This window comes from Rousettus aegyptiacus, unplaced genomic scaffold (genome assembly GCF_014176215.1).
Source record: "Rousettus aegyptiacus isolate mRouAeg1 unplaced genomic scaffold, mRouAeg1.p scaffold_m13_p_17, whole genome shotgun sequence".
NCBI classification, from domain to species: domain Eukaryota; kingdom Metazoa; phylum Chordata; class Mammalia; order Chiroptera; family Pteropodidae; genus Rousettus; species Rousettus aegyptiacus.
In genome coordinates this window covers 7,691,844-7,713,823 of record NW_023416292.1, presented here as the reverse complement: position 1 = coordinate 7,713,823, position 21,980 = coordinate 7,691,844, and the positions used below count along the sequence as shown (strand labels likewise).

The window sequence follows — 21,980 nt, the reverse complement described above, 5'->3', positions numbered from 1 at the left end:
TTTTAATTTCTCCATGGCATGAAAATTTCCTGAAGTATTACAGCTCAATTCTTGGCATTTGAATATACCATTTTCCACTAGCTCTAAACACTACTGGCTCATTTGTGTAATGTTTCCAGATGCTCTTGCAATTAGCTCTGTTGTATTTAAATTCTGTCCACTAAATTGAATAAGATGTTCCTTCTTCTCTTCCAACAAAGCTGTCTAGAGACAAAATACGGAGCTAACGAGGGACAACAGGAAAGCTGTGCTCTGTATGCAGTTGGTTCACACAAAACCTGAAGTGATTCATTTCCCAGTGCTAAATCGAGACCCAATCCACCTCTGCATCTCCAACTTCAACCAGCATAGTTACAAGGAGGCCGCACCAAAAGATGGAGTGATTCACCCTCCATCCAAGCAGTAAGTTCCAGAACATTTGGGAATATATTAGCCATTTCCCAGCTACATAAATAATGACTTCACTTGTGATTGATCAAAGACTAGTACTATTTATATTTCTTTGTTTCCTAAATAAATCAAGGGATATATCAACATTGAAGAGATGTCGAATCTCACAAATTTATATATTCAATGCGATTCCAATCAAAAGTCAACCTATTTATTTATTTTTCAGAAACTGGCAACACTGGTTTCTAAATTTGGTATGAAAAATGAAAGATCCAAGAGTGCCCAAGTAATCTTGGAGAATGCAGGTGGGAGAGTTCTATTACCGGCAACCAGAATTATAAAACTTCAGTAATTAAGACAGGATGATATTGACCCAAGAGACCAATACACCATTGGACATCTGATTTATAACAATGATTGCACTGCGCATCAGTGGGAAAATGATGGCCTTTTCAATGAATGTTGCTGGGTCGATTAGGTACTCATAGAGATAAAAGAAATCTTGATCTCTATCTCATATAGACACAAAAATTAATTCCAAATGGAGTGTAGATCTAAATGGGGAAGGTAAAACAATAAAGCTTCTAGAAGATAATGTAGAGTAATAACTTCATAACCTTGGGGAAAACAAACATTTCTTAATGAGGACATAGAAACCATTAACCATGAAGCAAAAGACTGATAAACAGGACTTAACAAAAATTAAAAACTTCTGTTCATCAGAAAACATCATTAAAAATAAAATATGGAAGCCACAAAGTGGGAAAACGTACTTGCAATACATAAAATCAAGAGAAGCCATTTATTTGGAATATATAAAGTGCTTATAAATCAATAAGATAAAAGCATTTGACTCAAGCCTTTTTAAATGGCCAAAAGACTTCTACAGGCACTTCGCAAAAAAGGATAGACAAGTGCAATATACATATGCAAAGATAGTTAAACTTCGGTGCCAGGGAAATGCAAATTAAAATTGTGATGAAATGCCACACACACACACACACACACACACACACACACACACACAAACTAGAAGAGCTAAAATAAAGACAGATAATTCCATGTTCGGAGAAGATTCAGAGTCACTGGAATCCTCATTACCCTGGTTAGAGAATAAATTGGCGACTTTTACTAAAACTGATCACACACATATCCCAAAACCCAACAACCCCACTCCTAGGTTCATACCTAATAGAAGTGTGTACATTATGTGTGAGCTAAAAGACATGTCTAAGATTTTTCAAAGCAGCACTGTATGTAACAACCTCAATCTAAAAACAACCTAGAAAGTCCATCAACAGTTGAATAGATATGTAAATTGTGGCACATTCACACAATAAAACACTATACAGCAGTGAAAATGAATATAGTATTGCTATAGATGATACTAATAAATCTCTCAAACATAATGTTGAAAGAAGCAAGACACAAAAGAAAAATACAGTCAGATCTGCTATAATGTGACATGTGTGTTCCTAAAAATCACCACTGCAAAATCACGCAATTAAAACCATAGGGCTTAAGGAGAAAAAAACACAGGGGCGTAACATTCAAAAACCTTGTCGGTAACACATTAAAAAAACCATATAGAAATCTAATAAAAGTGGTAGCATGGTTTTATACATCTAAAATGGTTAAAAATGATTAAGTACTAAAATAAAATTATTTTATGTTTACAAAGATCTGAAGTTTGCTAGTGGAAGTGGGTGTCAGAAGGGTCGCAGTTTGCAAATCATTGCGAAATGACAGAAGGAAGGTTATCTGAAGGTGGTCGGAGTGTTACAGCAGATCCAACTGTAACACTGGAAGTGGCTGGGGTGTAGCCCACGGCGTCCTCGAGGAACTAAGGTGGCTGGCACATGTTTGAAGTGTCCGCAGGTGTGCGTGTTGCATACCCCTACTGGGCTCGGTGCACCTGCATAAAGTTGTCTGCATTCACCTAGTGTTTCTTTAGGACAGAATTGCAAACAAGCAAACGTTAGATTACATTATGCTCAAATTGTTCCCTAATGTATCAGTCGTGATGGAAATTGGCATTTTCAAAACAAGCATTATAGCAGAACTGACAGTACCTTGTTATTCTATTTAAATAGAGTTCAAACACAGGCAAAAATTAATCTATGACATTAGATAGCAGGAGGGGGGCTGTGACCAGGAGGAATGACAAAGAGAAACTTCTAGATGTTGGGTAGTAGCTTAAACAGGTATGTTCAGTTTGTGAAAATTCACCATGCTACTGCACATTTAACATTTGTGCACTTTAATTCACATATGTTATAGTTTTAAACAAACATTCAAAACAGGAATTTTACTTTTAAAATTGGGAAAACAAAATCTACCTCTTTAAGGAAGGCTGCCTGGACTTTTAAGAAAAATGATGAGCTTTTCCTGCCCTGCTGGCTGGACAGTCAGTTCCTCCCAAAACACATACACTTATCACACCATTTATATAGCTCCGTCCGTACAGTGTTCAATAGTTCAGCATTTGTACCCTAAATAACAAAGTTGGATTCCTAAATTATCATCTCCAGACAGATAATTAGCAGAAACCCACCATCTTCTTAGCAGTGTGAAAATGGCACTGAAGAAGGAACTAGATGACATGGTTTCAAGTCTCAGCTCTGCCGTTTGCCAGGTAACTAACTGGGTTTTTAGCAAATCGTTTAACTTAAATTCTAGTTTCCTCACCCATTATATAACATTATATAAGAATAATAATTCTGCTCAATCTGTATTACAAAACTGTAATGTAAACGGAAGTACAAAATATAAAAATATGTATAAGATACTATTAACAGTATTTTCTCTCTCATGTTCGACTGAAATTTAGTTTTAAGTGCCCTCCTTCCTTTGTTGGTAGATATCAACGATGTCTTAGATATTGAGATTCCCAAATTACAAGGGTGGCTGGAATTAGCCTGAGGTGTTTGTTCGTTTGTTTGTTTGGTTTTAATACAGCTCCATGTGGAATTAGGAGATCCACAAAAGCATTTTGATGGTGATGGAGCTGAGGACTTTGGTACCCTGAGGGATTTATGTCTTCATGAAGAAAATATGTGTCCATACAGCATTTTGGGGTATGTGTAGATCCAGAGGGATTTTCAAACTTCCAACCCGCCTTATTGGAGTCAGTATTCAGTTATCTGTGTTGGGAGACGAGATTTCCCCACAGCTCACACTGCCCCCGCCCCACTCCCCCTGCCCCTGGTCATCTTCTTCCTAAGGCTCTTCCATCTTGTCTCCTAAAATTCAAGTTTGTTTTTTACCTATCAAAACAAAAAAATTAAAGATGGTACAAAAATCTGATATCTAACAATATGCCTCTAAACCCACATGCTGACTATTTGGATATGTTACAGTTCGGATTATCTAATCACTGGGCATGTGTACGTTGCCTGGAGTTGTTGGGTTCTTGTCTCCCTCAAGGATCTCAAAGGATGTTGTAGATTCTACCCACTAAACTCAGTGGGAGAGATTCACGGACAGAGTAACACTTGCTCCTTCTCAATTATGGAGCAACTCACAGACTTGTAGAGATGGGCACCAGAAGGGAAACTTGAAGTTTCTCATATTGTTAACTGATGCTGGCATTGACAGATCGACTGGTGTAGAGTATCTCAAAGGTGATTTCAACCAGAATCACTAGGAGCATTCACTAAAATGCAGATTCCTGGGTGCTACCCTAGAGCTGCTGAATCGGAATCTCTTAGACGTAGAGGCTCAGGTTTCTGCATCTTAAATAAGCTTTTCAGGTGATTCTAATGGGCGGTAAAGTTAGGAAATAACTGTACATGAAATTGAGCAAGAGAATAGCTGACATCATACTGATTAGTGATGACACGGAGAGGAGCACTCTGATCGAGAAAGCTGTGTTACGCCAGGTCAACCTTGAAATCACTCAACATTGTGTGAATAATGAGCAATGCAGCTACTAGGCTCAAACCTGCACTGAGCCACAGACAGGAGGCAGGAGAGAATGTCATACATATTTAACATGGAGCCGTCACAGCAAATAAACAAAACCAGAAATTTTCCTACACGCCCTTCTGAGGACTCGTCAGAGGTACGCTGTGACTCAGGTCTTCAGCATGCCCCTGGCTATGAATCAAACTCCCTACTCTCCCCAGATCTGTGCATCCATCTGTTTACTGGATGGATCAATAAAGAGCATTTCCCTTGGAGAGTTTGGAAAAGTTACCTTATGCGAGAGAGCTGCAAAGCATGAGGACACAGAAATGCCTGGACTTTAGCAGATGACCAGTGAGTGGGTTTTGGATTTAGAGAGTGAGGAAGGAAGGAGAAGATGGGACGGAATGCGATGGGAGGATGGAAGGGAGAGTAAACTGATAGAAGAAAGGGCAGATAAGTGAATGGATGAACGAACAGATTGAGGAACAAATAGAATAACCATTGCAGACCAATTATCTTTCGGACCCAAACTAATTTTTAACGGATTTATTGAGATATAATTAAAACAATGACTCCATGTAAAGGGTATAATCCGAAGGCTTTCAGTATACTCACAGAGTTGTGCAATCATCACAATCGATTTTAAAACATTTTATCATCCCTCAAAAAATGAACCCCATGCTCATTAGCCATTAGTCTCTAAACTCCCATCCCTTCCAGCCCTAAGCAACCAGTAAGATACTTCATGTCTCCATAAATTTGCCTCTTCTGGACATTTCATAGAAATGTAATCATATATAACAGGGTCTTTTGTGACTGGCTTCTTTCACATAACAATGTTGTCAAAGTTCATCTCTGTTATATCTTTATTAGTACTTCAGTTCTTTTTATTGCTGAATTCATATTCCATTGTCTGGATATCCCACATCTTATTTATTCATCAATTGATAGATGTATGGGCTAGTCCCAATTTTTTCACTATTATGAATAATGCTATGAACATTTGCGTACAAGTTTTTGTGTGGACATATACTTTCATTTTTCTTGAGTATATACCTAGGAGTGGAATTGCTGGGTCATAGCTCCGTTTAACCTTTGAAACACTGCTGTACTATATTCCAAAGCATCTGTTTTCTATTTCACATTTCCATGGGCAGTGTAGGAGAGTTTACATTTTCCACATCCTCACCGACACTTATTTTCCATTTTGACTTTGCTATTACGGTATTATTCTTACTGGTATTCTTTTTTTAAATTTTTTAAAATTGTTTTTCTTACTTGTATTTATAAATATTTTTAATTTTTTCCAAAAAGCTGGCAATGTTCAGGTATGACAATAAGGAATCGCTAAGCCAAAATCTAACAGACAATTAGAACCAAGGGAGCTAAGAGAAGTTCTTACGATGTCTATGAGAATATCTGTCTGTCTAGATGTGTTTCAATATTTGGGGTAGGGTACCAGAAATAAAATCCCAGGGACTGCTAAAAGCAGTGAGTCTAACGGGTGATCTGCAAAGGCTGGGGCCTAGGAAGGAAGCAAATCACCTTCAGGGAAAAGGTGAACCAGCAGAAAACACAGCCACCCTCTTCCAGACAAAAGAGAGAGGATGTAACCCAGGAAATTCAGATACACAAGCAAATTTTGTTCGGAGGAAGGTACCTTCGTACTAGGCCTCAAGGAAAACCCCTCATGTACTTATGTAAGACAATGAGCAACAAACAGTCAAAGATAACCAAGTATGTAAGAAAGAGGTGCTCTGGGTAAGACCCAGCATTAAAAAAGAAAAAAAAAAAAAAGACAGTAGATACAGACAAATACAGATTTAAGATATTGAAAGCATCAAACACAGATTATAAAGAAATTATCCTCAGTATACTTGAAACAAAAGGCAAATCTCAAAATATCTTTAAAATATATAGAAAGAAGAGGAAACTATAAAACCACATCCCTTCCAGAGTGAATCTGGCCCTGGAGAAGGTAATAATCTGGGTGGTTTATTGAGCAGCTGCTTATCTCCACGAAGACCCCCTTTGCATCTGGGCATTGTCCTTGGCACTTGCATATCTATTGAAATTCCAGAGGTGTAGGTAAGGAAACAGGAGAAATCCATATTTTTTCTCCAAAATTCAGAAATTAATCTCTGTGAGCTACAAAAGCAGCTCACACAAGCCTCAAGTATTTCTGCCCTGTCTCAGGTACCAAAATCATTAACTGTACAAATTACGAAGACTCAGATAATTCCTAAAAATCTTCCCTAAGAGAACCCTGGAGCTTTCTTCTTCGTCTTTGCTGTTCTCAGACACGTGGCTGCCCAGTTGCCCCTCCTGCCTCCGCCTGACTGGCCGCCCCCTCCCCGCCCTGCTCCCCTCCAAATCAGCCTCCACATTGCTCTGCAGGGATCGTTCAGAAACGAGAAGCGTGTCACTCTTCTGCAAACAGCTCTCTGTGGCCCACCGCTTCCCGAGCTCATTAAGGTCGACGTCCACGCTCCACAGCACGGCATGTGCGGCCTCCATTCCCTTGTCTTCGGGCTACCTATGCGGCGTACTCTGGTGCAACCAGCCTACGCCCCACGTCATACCTCACCCTCTCTGGCTATGACCCTGAGATGCTTCCAGTCTCCTGAATGTGCAGTTTTATGCCTCCAATGCCTTCGTGCACGCTGCGCCCATCCCCCGGTCTGGCAATTATGCATCCTTTAAGCCCACCTCTGATATCACCTTCTCCACGATGACTTTCAAACCCAGAAGATAAAGTCGACCATTCACTTCTTTTTTTCTTTAAATAAATTTTTTAAATTTATTTATTTATTTATTTATTTATTTATTTAAATTAGTTTCAAGTATACAGTATATTGGTTAGACATTTATACAGTTTATAAAACGGTCCCCCTAATCGCTCCTTCTCTCCTCTGGCTTTCCACCTAGCCGATATATTAATGCTAACTGCATTCCCTACGTCGTGCTCCCCATCCCCGTGACCACCTATCCACTACTAATTTGTACTTCTTTAACCCTTCACCCCATTCTCATTTTGCAATCGCTTCAGACTTACAGAAAAGTTGCAAAGCTAATACCGAGAATTCCCGTGTACCCAACATCCCAGTTTCTCCTAACAGCACATTTGTCTAAGAAACCAACTTGGGGTCATTACTATTAACTAAACTCTCTATTTTATTCTGATATCACCTATTTTTCTACAAACATCCTTCACTTGTTCCAGGATCCAGTCCAGCATACCACAATGTATTTTGTAGCTCTTGATTTTTCTTTTTTTTATCATTCACTTCTATATCCTCAAAGCATTTTGTTTTCAAAGCAGCATACCACATTTTGCCATGTTTGACTATGACTGTATCACCCAGTATAATGACCAGCAAGAATACAGGGAGGCCTTCTCTCCTTCAAGCAATTTTCCTATAGAAAATGATCTTAGCCTCATCCAGACTCACCTCACCACTGCACCTCCCCTTCCTGAATCAGGTAGGTTGGGCTGCTTCCCACATTTCTAATTTCATTACTGTGTACTTTTGCTTCTTTTAGTAAAATCTTTGCTAATGAGAGCAATTTTTTACAGCAATGCAAAAGGTACAATCCAACCTTCCAGCAATTTTGTTGGGGCAGCCGGGAAATGAGAAAAGTAATCAGGAGGCAAGCTTCAAATATGAGAAAAGTACGTGACAGGTAACCGTGGACACAAATAGAATGTCAAAACAGGACCAGAAACAACTTTATGTTAGAGGTTATCTGGTTTCTTGTAGTTTCATAAGAAACACCACGACTTTCCAAGGAAACCCTGGCTCCCAAAACAGGCCTGTGTGACCATCCTTTGGCTATTTGTCATTTGAAATAACAGTACCCATTCTGTTGTCTGACATCTTTTAGATTGTGTGTGACTAACAATCCTCAGAATGCAAATGGTGCACACTTGTATATTATAACAAGTGAACTTCCTTAGGAGGCTCAACCTGAAACGAAGGCCAATATGAGAGGTCCCACACACCCAATGTGGAAACTAGGAAAAGGGCGTTCAGGTTTATCTAGCAAAACTCATGTTCCTGTGTCATAAACTGGGCGGCTTGGCCTCACCCAAGCAAGCCAGAGACATCTTTCTAATGCTGTGGCAGTGGCACGTCCTCTGGCTCAGCCCTCAGTTATCTGTTTTCTTCTTTCCCTAAAAGCCACATGGTATAGGTAAGTCCCTTTGGTGCATACCCAGGGCCCCTGGAAGACATCTAACAGCAGAGGAACACGATCACCTTTTGAAACAAAATATTGGATTTTTCCCTTTTATTTTATTGATAGCAGGTGAGTCTTCTCAGTTTCCTCCCCTGCCGCCCGCCCCAAGGTCACATGAAAATGTCATCGGAAAAATAAAGAAAAGTCTTGAGACGTGCTGCCTAGAGACCTAAATGGAGCTAAAATTAGCAGCTGCCTCCTTCTCTGGGCAAGAGCTGGCAGCAGCTGGAGTGTGACATACTGAGAGGGGGACCGAGGGGAGCAGAGAGGCGCTGCGGGCACGCTGCTCGACTGGCACGGTGGGGGACAAGGGCTTCGAGCATCGGGTCGGCTGGCGGCTGGGCAGCTCCCAAGTGGAGCATCGGCCCTGTCTGCCTGCTCAGGAGCCTCAATCTAACAGCCTGATGTGGGGTGACATATTCTTCCAGACCAGCTAGTTCTATCTGCCGATTTCTATGTAATCAACATCACAGGTTAGAGAAGGACCCACGAGGAGAAGATGAATATTAAGCCAAGTGGTAGGTAGAAGTTTGGCTTTGTCTTAAAATCAATTAATCAGTGCATCCCTGGGCTGTCGCTGTGGGTCCCTGCTTCTCTCCCTCCATCTTCACCGACCACATTGCCACACTTTAAACTGACTCGGATCACCCAAGAAAGACAAGGGCTCCCCAGCCACGAGAAGGCGGGCTTTCCTTGCTCCTCGCCTTCATTGGGCCCTCCATCAGACTTAGGATACCCTGCTCTGGATGACCACATTCATCCTGTGACACTGTTGTGGCCGGCTGGGTGACTACTGCCAGCCCTTATTCCAACCAGTTGGGATGTCTGTCCTATGGCCTGTGCCCAGAGAGCAAAGTCTAGCTATGGTGTGGACTTCGGCACTTGAAAAGGGCGTTTTCAACCTCTGGCTCAGGACTCCTGCCTGAACCGCGTTTCTTTTCTCCTTTTCTTTTTAGCATTTTATTTTATTATTAACTTCAAATATACAGTGCATTAGTTAGACGTTTATGTAGTTTATGAAACAATCGCCCAATTACGCAATCAGCCCTCTGGCTCTACACACAGCCATTACATTACCACTCGCTGCATTCCCTGTGCCCTGCTCCCCACCCCAGTGACCTATCGGCTACTAATGCCTACTTTATCCCTTCGTCCCTTTCTCCCAGCCCCCCAAACCCCTCCCCTCTGGCAGTCACTAGAAAGTGTCCGTGAGTCTGTTTTCAATTAGTTTGTTCTTTTTGTTCCTTAGGTTTCACACATAAAAGTATTATACTGAGGGAAATAAGTCAGACGGAAAAAGACGAACTATGTTTCTTACAGTAGGAAAGGAGTCTCTGCCAGCCCATCTCAGCGTCACCTGACCTTCACACACCACGTGACCTGTGTGAGTCTCCTAGGGCTGCCATGACAAAGTGCCACAAAACGAATGGCTTAACACAACAGAAATGTACTGTCTCACAGTTCCGGAGGCCGGAAGGCTGGAGGCAAGGTGTCGGCCAGGCCATGCTCCCTCTGAAGCCTCTGCGGGAGGCGCCTTCCTTGCCACAACCAGCGTCTTATGGCCCCTGGACTTCTGTGTCAGCGTCACTCCAATTTCTGTCACCTTCTCCCTGTGGCTTCACATTGTCTTCCCTCTGAACACATCTGTCTCTGTGTTCAAATTCCCCCTTTTCATAAGGACACCAGTCATTTGGATTAGGGCCCACCCTAACGACCTCATTTTTACTTGCTTCTCTCTGTAAAGACCACATTTTGAGATAATGAGGTTAGGACATTAATGCATTTTGGGGGGGGGGGCACAATTCAATCCATGATACCCCATTTGTCATACTTGACTCTCTCAGCAGGTTCCCCCTTCAAAGACTACTCCACAGCAGGTGGGGTGAACAGGGCGGTGGACGGCAGGCTGCAGGCTGCAAGAATCACGAGTCAGTGCAGAGAAAAATGGTCTGGATGGAGCCCCACGCCTGCTGACAAAAAGCTCTGCCCCCTGAGAAATCCTGCTACTAAACAGGTGCTCACAAAACAGGATTCGTTTCTTTATTTCAAGACAATGACAAGGTTTTCTTTGTGATTTTTATCCTCGTTTACTGAATATTCAGTGAAATGCTTGACGGCCTTAATTATACTCAAGAGAGGTGACCACAGTTTGGACACAATTCTTGAGGCAAGGAAGTGTTCCTTTGGATCCCACCGTCTGGTCCACGCTGCTGCCTCCCACTACATCCAGCACCACGCAACGTAGTATACATGGGATCGTGGGCCTCCAGCTCTTACAAAGGCCACCCTGAGACCATCCTGTTTGGTAATTCAGCTAGCATGCCAAGCAAAATGATCTTCTCCTTCCACTGCTTTCTTGGTCTGAGTAAGAAACGAGGCTTGTGAGCAAGCTAACACAATATCTGAGTAAGTCTAAAACAGGGGAAACCGATACCTTGAGTGTTGATTTGTCAGGTGAGCAAGTGTCTTTCACCAACTGAGCAGGCTCAGAATCAAAAGAGTTGTGGGGGTGCAGACCAGCCAGCGGCCAACGCAGCCAGCAGCTGCAGGCTGGCCTGTAAGCCCCAGAACCTGGGAGCTCTGATTCCTGTCACCCCCACAACCCCTTACCAATAAGATAAGTACCAGGACCAGAACAATAAACCCAGTGCCTTAGACTTTGTCTCCGACAGTGACACCCAGGGATGTGTTGTGGCGAAAAACTGATCACCTGTCCTATTTAGGCCTCAGAGAGCAGAGAGGGCAGAGCGGCATGACGTAAAGGATATGGGATTTGGAGTCGGAAGGCCTGTAATCTCACCTGGTTCCACTGCTTACTGGCTGTGTAACTATGAACAAGTTTCCCAACTTCTCCGAGCCTCAGCACTATTAGTACTACTGCAATCATATCTACTTAAACTGCCTAAACTGTCTCGTAGGGCTATTGCAAAGATTAAACTAGTAAATTAGAAATTCTTTAACAAACAATAAAGAATTAAAACAGTGACAATGGATGCTAAATTTTTTAAGAGGCACTAAATTATATTCGGTCAGAGGGCTCAGAAAATCTGAATGCCTGGTAGCCTAGACAGACATCTATGCAAAGCAAAACAAAGGAATACTTGATTATTAGCTGGGGCTCGGGCCCCACACCCTATACACAACTCTAGACGTGTGGCCAGCCTGGACCACAGGGAAGATCAGCTTGAATGCCCAAAGGTCCCAATTTTAACAATGTGGCCCATAAACATGAAGGCACGCATACATGCACTCTCGCAGGGGTGGTTATGGCTATTTCACTACAAAGTGCAGGGCAAGTCTAAGCCTTTCTCCTGGACTTCCCCAGTCAAAAGAAGATAAAGTTACTGCATGGGAGGCAGAGAAAGCCTCTGCACGAGGAGAGATGGACAAATGAGACCAGAGCAATGATTATTACCTCTCTAGTCTGCTGGGATCATCCAAATGGCCATGCCCTTGTGCTAGCTCTTTTGAACCCTCTGAATATGCAACTAAAGTAGACCGCAAGAAAGTGGCCACACCCCTTTACTCCTACCTGTATCAATACCTTTATAACATGATTATGCACCTCATCAGGAGATGGAATCTATTTCTCCTCCTCTTGAATTTGGGCCAGCTTTATGGCATGCTTTGGCCAAGAGAGTGCAGCAGAAGTGATAAAGTGTCAGTTCTGAGCCTAAGTCTGAAAAGGCCTTGCATACATCCTGCTCTCTCTCTTGAACTACGATGACTGGACGAGCCTGGAAAAAATCAGCTGAAGAATAAGAAATCAACATGGAGCAGTCCTGACTTAAACAATTCATCCCAGCCACGGCCTTAGAAATGTGAAAACCCAGCTAACCCATGGCTGACCCACAAAAGTATGCATGAAGTCCTCCTAGACCAGCCAGACCCCAATGGACACAGAGACTCATGATCTAAATAATACTTGTTCTTTTAAGCCATTAAGTTTTGGGGCGATTTGTTATGCAGCAGTGGCTAACTGATACAAGCTAACCCGAACCACTGTCCAATCCAGATAAATGCTTCTTTTCTTTGGGGCTAGAAGGTAGTAAACAAGCGACAGAGTGAGCTTCTTTCCCATATAGAGCAGTAGCCTTCGAACTGGATTATACATACCACCGGGGTTACAGCAGAATTTGCCAAAATGTATAAAACGACATGGCTAACTTTAGAAGAACTGCTATCCAGGTCCTCAGCATAAGTTTATGTTCATTTATATTCATTCTTTCTCCTCCTCTCATAAAATAGCCCTTATGCCACTTTACAAAGAAAAGGCAAGCCTCGCCCCTATCCTTATCTTACCTCGAGTTCAAGGGAATTAACATAACACTTTGAGAAACTGACAATGTTTACAAAAGCTGAATGTACGTATACCCTCCCAGGTATATAGCCAACAAAAATGGAAACATATCTCCACCACAGGCCTCCTACATGCTAACAGTGATTATATTCACGAACAGGAGAATGGATAAACTGTGGTATGTTCATACCATGGAATATTTTACAGTCGTAAGCAGGAAAAACCTATAACCACACTCAAAACCATGGATCACTCCACATGATATTGAGCAAAAGAAGCTGGACACAAAAGAATACATTTTATGTGATTTTATATATATATATATATATATATATATATATATACACACACACACACAAGTTATATTGTAATTTACATAAATTATATAAATTATGTATGTATATTTATATACAAATTACCCATATTTTTAAATCATATATATAATTTGAAAAACAAGCTCCCCACAAAAAGCTATGAATTTAGAAGTCACAATAGTGATTACCCTTAAAGGCAGGTAGTAAGTAGTAGAGATCATACGAAGGGGCCTCCAGATGCTGGTTATACCTGTGTGTTCACTGAAAAAAAATTCTTATGATATATGAGCTTTTTTAGACTACACTGTATTTTAATAAAAAGCTTTGAAATAGTCAAGGGGCAAAAATAAAGAGACAATTAGATAATTCCTTTAATCAAATAACCATAAAGTCCTAATCCATCCATCTTAAGAGAAATACATTTTCAATAAAATTTTACATTTTGTGGTACTAATTAGTTATCAAATAGTATCATCTTTGTGTAATTTTGAATTACATACTACTAATAATTGTAATGATAACCCAGCCTGAGAGAAAAATGTTTACATTTCTAGCCTTATAGTAATAGAGAAAAGAAACAAACAAACAAAAACAACAATGCTGCAGAAAAGTGTGATAGGTGATAAAGATAAAAACTTTTAGACAAGACATTAAACTAGTATGCGATCAAGGAAATATTACTGTGAAAGATCTTGCTTATACATATTTTTTAAAGGAGAGGGTGTGTGTGTATCATATCACTAAGTTACTTATCATTTATATTTAAAAATGTTGGTTTTATTTTTAAATGTCAATATTTATAAAATGTCAAAAATTAGATCTTTTATAATTATTTAAATTTAAAATAGAAGAAGTTAGATGCCTACTTTAAAAAGTGTGACAGGATACATAATTTTTCAGTTACTTCATTTGGGGCACAAAAGCAAAAAAAAAAAAAAGTTATACAAAAAAAATTCAGTACAAAAGAATCTCCCCAAATATTTTCCCTTAAGAACCTGTCACAGTGCTATATCTCACCTACATGAGTCAGGATGCTTTTGGTTACAAGTGACAGAAACACAGCCAAACTGGATTGTCAATAAGCAAACGCTCTAAGATTTTACCCCGCTCGCAAGCAACAAATTAGCCTGTCAGGTTCGTGGATGCTGGAAGAAGACACGACATTCTTGGGTCAGAGACAAAGGACTTTCTTACAGCAGTAATAGTAGCCAAAATAATTACGCCATTTCCCTGAGCCCCAGAAGCCGCAATGCAATGTGAAGAGAGCTATGTGGACTGGCCAGTCCCAAACACATTCTGACCCCTAGGTCTTAGATATGGGGTGTGCCCAGCCGGAATGACGCAGATTCAGAGTGGGGTAGGAGAAGTTTCCTCGCAAAGAATGGAGAACAAACGCTGAGTGAGCAAAACTGTGGGTTCCCCCTATACTACTCTCTGACCTCAAGATAACGAATCTCACGTTTCTTCTGTAAAAGTCAAGTATCATTTATTTTTTACAGGCAAGCGACATATCCAAAGCGCTATTTTATAATAAAATGGCTTGAGAAAGAAGTTATTGTGGTGGAGCCATAGAAGTGATGTTTTGTGTAACAGCGACTGCCACCTTACTGTGCTATGGTCAGCTCAATGGTGGCTCCTCCAAAGACGACCACATCCTAATCCCGGGAACCCATGCAAATTAGCTTAACTGGCAAAAGGGACACTGCGGATGTGATCAAGTTACGGATCTTGAGATGGGGAGAGTGTCCTGGATTATCCAGATGAGCCTGATATAATCACAAGGGTCCTTATAAGCGAGATACAGCAGGAGTCAGATAGAGACACAGGCGAATATGTTCCCATATTCTCTGAAGCTCTTCAAATAAATTCACGAAAGCTTCTGGTTAACAAAAAAAGTTTCACAAAACCTCACAGAAGGTAGGATTTAAATGCACTGTGATTCAAAGTCCTTCCTGGATACTTCAGAAATTCTCTCGGGTGTAACATAACCCCAGGCGTGTTGCTGGATAAGACCTTCCGCTCACCATTTCTCACGTCCTGTGACTACTTTTAGTAAAACTGATGCCCAAGACATCTGGGCGACCACACAGCATAGAGTAAAGAGGAAAACGAGGTTTCCGAACATCTTGAAATTCAGATTCCAAGAATGGTCATAAACGGACCAATGTGTAACCGTGGATGAATCGCTTATCCTGCGCCTACAAATCAGCTTCGCCACCAGTACGAGGGGCGGGAAACCCCTCAAACTTTTCTAGAACTCACAGAGACTCCAGTGAGGCAAACAGAGCCATGAAAACCCCACTGAAAGGAAGTGCTAGTGAAGATAGAGAAAGCAAGTGATCACACAGGAAGGCCCCCGAGAGGTTGGTGTCTGCCCTCTGTCTTCTTTCATCAAAAAGGAAATTTTAGTCCCAAGAATTTAATAAGATGTAAGGGAATGAGTTTCCTATGTACCACAGCCTTCCGCGGTTTCCAGTGCGACGCCCAGTTCAGCTTTAAATAAAATGCCTGTCCAGGGCCATTTGAGTCAGGAGATGAATAAACTGCCTGGACAGGGTAGCAATCAAGGAGATAATACACTTTCTCCTTTCTCAGATAGAAACAGCAAGCAAATACGGGGAGTGTAAAGGTTCTGACCTGCATAAGAAAATTACTAGTTTCTCTCTCATTGCAATCTGCAGGGAAAGAACCGAGTTCCTGTGTTGGCACAGGGCCACTCCAGGATATGTGTTGAGATGGAGTTCGCCAAACTAGATCAGGCTACGAGGAGGAGGGAAAGTGTGTGTGTGTGTGTGTGTGTGTGTGTGTGTGTGTGTGCGCGCGCGTGTGTGTGTGATGAGAAGTCAGGCAGGAGACCGGTGGCTGCTGTGTCTTTACCAAGCTCCCAGCACTATAAAAAATTAGATGGAGAATCCAGTGCTCTATGCCTTGGGAAACGAATAGGTCTCCTTTTTATAAAGCCCAGGCCTTCCACTGACAGAAGTAAATGGACTTTTCAAAAGAAACACCACCCTGCACCCAGACAAACGTGATGCTCTCAGCCCCTTCACGGCCAGAGGAATGCCCGGTGTATGCAGTGTATGCCTAGCCTCACTGTCTGCCTTTTCTTCCCACTGCCCCAGGCTACGGAGCACCGCCAGGATGCTGAGCACGTGGCAGGTTTACGGAGACTGGCCTTGGAGTGATAGCACATTGGCATTTTTGAGTTACAGAGCGGTCGCCAACTGCTTGTCCAGGGAATTAACTTACACTTCAACGCCGAGGCGTTAAGGCAGACCTGAGAAAGCTCCTTCCATCAAGAAGTGCTTCTGAGAGCCAGAGAGTAACATAAGAAGCAACCTGCGTTTGCCTCTGCGAAGCAGGCCACAGCAAGGTCCCTCCCAGAGCAGGCTTGGGGACCACATCCTGCCCAGACCCCTGGACCCGGCTAGGTCCCTTCTACACACACACACACACACACACACACACACACACACACACACTCCCCTACCTCCCCCCACCTTCCCCCCACCCCCACCAAACATTCACATTCCTCAAGCTGCTTGAAGTAAACTTCAAAAGTAAAAGTCTGGGAAATTTTTTTAAAGGGAAAGATATAGATAGATATAGAGATAGAGATAGAGATAGAGATAGAGATAGAGATAGAGATAGAGATAGAGATAGAGATATATACTCTTTATTCTCCACTGCATTAATTGGACATTACCTCTCCAACCTCTGCAGCAGAGATGACACTTGATAAAACCAGTTTGTGCGTAGCGCATGCCAGAACCCCAGAGGGCCACCTAGCATGTCCATCCCCCGGCGGGCGTTGGCCACCCTCCTGCACAGCGGGGCTGTGCGCACGGCAGAAGGGAAGGCTCTGGTTTTACAGCCTTGGATCACGAACCCCAGAGAGACCAGGGCAGAGACTTTTACATAAGCTACTAAAACAAGCTTTGTAGCTTAAAGCAAGCAAATTCACGTCTAAATTCAGTGAACTGGAGACAGAGAGATACTGCTGACCTTAAGCCAAGCCCTCCAGGCTAATCAGGAGATACTGTGGGGGTCATCAGCAAGGCTGGGCACAGGCTGCCTGAGAATCAGCTGTGCCTTCTACCTCCTCAGAGACCCTCCAGACACCTGACTGTCATTGTCGTGCTCTTCCAGGACTCACAGAGATGAGATCTGCTAGGGAAGCCCCTCCCCGTCACTGCAGCAGGTCCAGCTCATCATGGCACAGAGGGACAAATGGCGGTTGCCTCCAGGGTAGTGTCAACTTCCAATTAAACCTGGAAACTAGACACCGAGCATAAACGCTCTCCACCCGCTACAGGCTTCCTCGCTCACTCCACCACATCTTCCTCGGTGTGTAGAGACGAGTCTCAGAACAACAGGTCCTGATCATGTGGCTGAAGAGAGACAACTGGCATGTCAAACTCCTGGCTCATTCACCAGCTGTTAGGCGTAGAGGTCAATAAGCTCTTATCTGAAACCTTTGGGGCCAGAGGAGTTTCAGAATTCATACTTCATACATGTGTGTGTGTATACATACATACATACATACATACATACATACAGTTAATTTTATAAAACTAATATAACACCCCAGCAAAGTCTGAGGAAGTATCCTATAAGCTCATTAGTACTTTTTTGTACCAAAACATGAATATTCGTACTAATTTTCTATCAGGTCAATCAAATTAGTTATGAAAAAAACCAAAGTTGTCAAGGATCAGGGATTTAGCACCATCTGCTTCACTTCTTCCAAAAGGTGTCTAAACTCAGTCACTCAGGGGCAAAGACCCACAGTAGGGACCACACAGATGATGCAAATGTCAAAACACTAGTCGACACTCTGACTCAGGAGGCCATGGGGCAGACCAGCTGAGATGAGACCAAGCTGATCTGAAGACTCTCTGACACAGAAAAGAGAGAGACAATTCCACAGACCCTCCGCATTCAGAGAACCAGTCCCCAGGACACCCGCACCTAACTCCAAGGGGACGCAACATGTACCCAATCACAGACCACAGTAAGGCCCACGCGGCAGCCGCAGACCCGCTACTGCAGAGCCCTGATCACTCGTGACCGATGTCGGCTCCACGGCAAATCATGCTCTGATCTTTCTGCCTTTGAGAAGCAGAAAGAAGATCTTACAGCTGCTGTCTTTGCACGCCTTTAAGTGCCAGCATCCGCGGGTTTCACATCCCACTTCGTTCTCTCTCCGTGCATGCTCCCTGGCTAATTGCACCCACTTCCATGGCCTCACCTAACGCCTCCATGCCCTTGACTCCGCATCGCAAGCATTTAGTCCCGCCCTCCCTGTCGCTCCAGCTGGTTGCCTCACGTACCCTTTCCTCCTGTGCCACAGCCTGCTAATACCTGTGTACCTTCCCACGTCTCCCTGCCTGGCACTTAGGTTGGTCACGTGACTGGTTCTGACCAATGGAATGTGGGTAGAAATGCCACATGTCACTTCTGGTGGGGGCATTTGGTCCTGTCTCTAACCCCACATCTCTCCAGGACAAGGCAAGGGAGAATCAAAACAGAAACCTTCTAAGTCCTGGAGTCACTGCTTAGAAAAAGGCACTGGCCACGAATTGACCTGTGAGAAGAACAAACTTGTCAAGGGGAAAAATTACTGAGAGTTTGGAAAGACCTGAGAGCAGCGAGTGTTCCTGACCCCACACACCTGCTTTCCCAGCCTGGCAAGTTCCTACCTTACTGTGCTCACAACTCCCATTCAAACGCCACCTCCTCTGTGAAGCTCAGCTCCCACAGGAAGGTCGGCCACTCCGTCCTGCGACCTCTAGCCGTTTACTCTCGCATCTGGCGCACCAATTGCCCGAATCTATTGACAGATTCCTGCTTGCACGTCTGGGCCCCACACGTGTGTGTGCTCATTTTTCCATCCGTGTGGCCTCAGTGCCTTCAAGTAGCAAACACCCGATGTGTCTGATTTACTGAAGCGAAGATCAGAGCCTTCTCTCGCTCACGGGACCAGCAAACCCCAAGTCAGCGTTTCCCCGAGCCACGGCGTTCTCGGCATTGTGGTAGGAGCCAAGATAAATAAGACACTGTCACCCGCCTCTCGGAGAGATTTTATCTTCAGATCCCATGCACCCCATTATCTCCCGTCCTTATTAAGGGAAAGCCTCCACTTAAAAAAGTGCACAGTCCTTTCAGGAAATATCAGCTAAGACATTTCTCAGAAAGCAAGACCAGAGAGGGGTATTGTAGCGATGAGATGAAAGCAGAACAGGGCTCCCTCGGCCCCTTCGAGCCCGGCTCACCCCGCCTGCCACAGTTTGGATTCGTGACCTGGCATTCTGGGGTCACGCGGCTGTGTCGGGGTTATTTCTGGTGTGAAAAGAGCTGCAGCGAAAGCATCGCTGGCTCAGGAACCCAGATGTGGAGAGGACGGCCCAGCCAGGCAGAGTCACGGCATCACTGCTTGGCGAAGCTGCCCAAACCGAAAGCACAAAACCCTGCCAGTGGTCAGAGAAGCTCTGCTGTCAACGCGGAGGGGACTGGCTAGAGCAACGCATACGATCCGTCGTTCCCTTTCTTCCTACTCTCTTAAGGATGTGACATAACTCTCAGTTCCAGCCCCAGGGAAATGGTGACCTTAAATAAATGATGATCAATTATGAATGCAATGTTTCCACAATAATTCCCACAGACGGGCGTTTTGCCTGCTGCAGGTGTGGCTTTGCTGTGAACACAGAGAGGAGCCACTCGATGTACATTAAACAGAAGGTCGTCTGCCGGTGCTGGCACCCCAGTGTTCAGACAAAAACATTCCTGACAAAGAGCCGCCCTGGCGAACGCAGGTGCCACACCCCCAGCTGCAAGAGGGCACCATGGGGCTTCCAGGACATGATCCCGGTAGGCCCTTCGGAACGGTAAACGTTAGACTTTGCTGTGTTCCGAAGGCTGGGATCCACAGACAGTAGGGAACATTAATAAAAGGGAAAGAATTGGAGAGGTAAGTCAGCAGAACGAATGGGAGGGTTTGGGAGACTTGAGAGAGTATATTTTCATGTTAAGTGTCACATGTCATAGAGAAGAAGTACATTAAAATAGGGGGCACTTAAAGTCACAGCTAAATACAGGGAATTGTTCCTGGTTGGTATTTAGAGGCCACGTACCATGAGCAGAACAATGCATGCCCTCTCCAGTCCCATTCGAGTCCCCGTGTGGAAAGCAAGAAATCGACTGAAAATGGCATTGCGCGGCACCTTACCGTGTATGAAGATCCTGTTCCAGTAGATCTTCCCAACTTGATTGCCCCCGAGGAACACCAGGTTGGACAAGATCAGCATGGAGGTGGAACAAGACGCGAGGGCAGCGTGGCATCGACGGCGAGCTTGCGGGGAGAGGAACTGGACCTGTGGGGCGAAAGGCAAGGAGGCGTCTCGTCTCAAGGCTAAACGTGAGACTGAGAGCCATGCAGCCGGCCCTGCTCGGCCGCGGCCCAGGGCGCCTCCCCGCACAGCCTGAGCTAGGTGGCTGTTTAAACAGGTCTCACAACTTCTATTCCTGCAACACGCTAATTCTGGTCCCAGAAAGAAGTGACGCACTCCGAGTTGTTACTTCCTGTGGCCAAAACGGGCTTCTCTTGGACATGGGTAACATGGGTAGTGACACGAGTTAAGATTCAGCTGGAATGTCTCCACACATCTCTGCATGCGAATCTACAGGTACGAGAGAACTTTTTACACTGCTTTCTGTGATAACAAGCACAGCTCCGTGTACTGAGCTCCAGATCAGGACGATCTTCTGGGCCAGTTTACCTGACCCTGGGGAGCCACCCCATAACTCTGACCCACTATTAGGAGGAGGAGTCTCGTTAACAGGGTGCAGGAGAATCAGGACAAGCTGACTCCATTCCTGGAATCGGAGATCGGGGCACATGCCCCACTGACTGCGAGCTTGCAGTCGCATCAGAGAACTTATTACAGCATCTGAAATGGGCAAGAAATGGAGCGGTGTTTTCCAGCGTTGATGATGAAGAATTCTGCTCATTCATCAGAGCTTTTCATGGCACTTTCTCCTTCCCTTTCAATGTCTTCTCGAGGATTTCATAATGGCGTCAAAGCCTTTCCTTCTCAGCATTGACTGTTCTCGCGGCCCTCCCGAGCAAGGTCACAGTGCCGTGTCTAGAGTATGTGAGCCCCATGACTGTCACAGGGACTGTCCTTTGGGACTAGATATTCAGAATGAGAAGCAGGGACCACACAACAGGCAGACACAGGGCCCCACGTTTTCTGACAAATACCTCAGCCTAATCCAGAGGCAGAAAAGCGAGGGAGCTAAGGGTCTAGAGACAGTTCCTGAAACCTGCACATCCTGACTTCAGCTGGGCTTTAATTACAACTAGAATTCCGAACTGCCCGAATTCATGGCAGGCAAAAAGGACTAAGCTGGAGAGCGATTTTCCAGCAGGGGATCCTGCTGTGAATCGTCTGCGGCCATTCTGCGAGCCTTGGTCAGCGCCCGCTGGAAATCCAGAGCAACGAGCTCCTGACCCGCTCCCCTCTCCTCTCCTGCCAGCCCCAGCATCTGTTCTGCGAGCTCGGCTGCCATCCGCCTGCCCTCTGGCATCACGCCGGAGCCTGGCTTCACTGCCACCGTGTACCAGTGCGCGGCCTTCCCACCGAGAAGCTGTGCCGTGGGCACTGGCTGAGGGATCTGCCTGGACGTGGCTGTTCTGGAAAGCTCTCCAGTGATGCTGGCACGTTCCTGGTTAGAGGCCCCCAAAGAAGATGATCTCTAGTCTCTCCCTGCTCTAAGAGGCCACAAGCATGTGCAGGGGATAATGTGTCCAACGAACCCAGAATAAG

At 44.2% G+C, this 21,980-nt stretch overlaps 1 protein-coding gene across 7 annotated transcripts in view; it reads right to left on the bottom strand.

Annotated features, from left to right (window-relative positions):
- HHAT (hedgehog acyltransferase) overlaps positions 1–21,980 on the bottom strand; it is a 210,297-nt gene that overhangs the window by 23,456 nt on the left and 164,861 nt on the right. For 6 of the 7 annotated variants that reach the window (XM_036234472.1, XM_016158550.2, XM_036234473.1 and 3 more), the window contains one exon: positions 20,381–20,525. The exons of the other annotated variant lie outside the window; for it this stretch is intronic. In XM_036234472.1, coding sequence (XP_036090365.1) covers positions 20,381–20,525 — 145 coding nt within the window. The remainder of the gene's footprint in view (positions 1–20,380; positions 20,526–21,980) is intronic. 7 annotated transcript variants of the gene reach the window in all.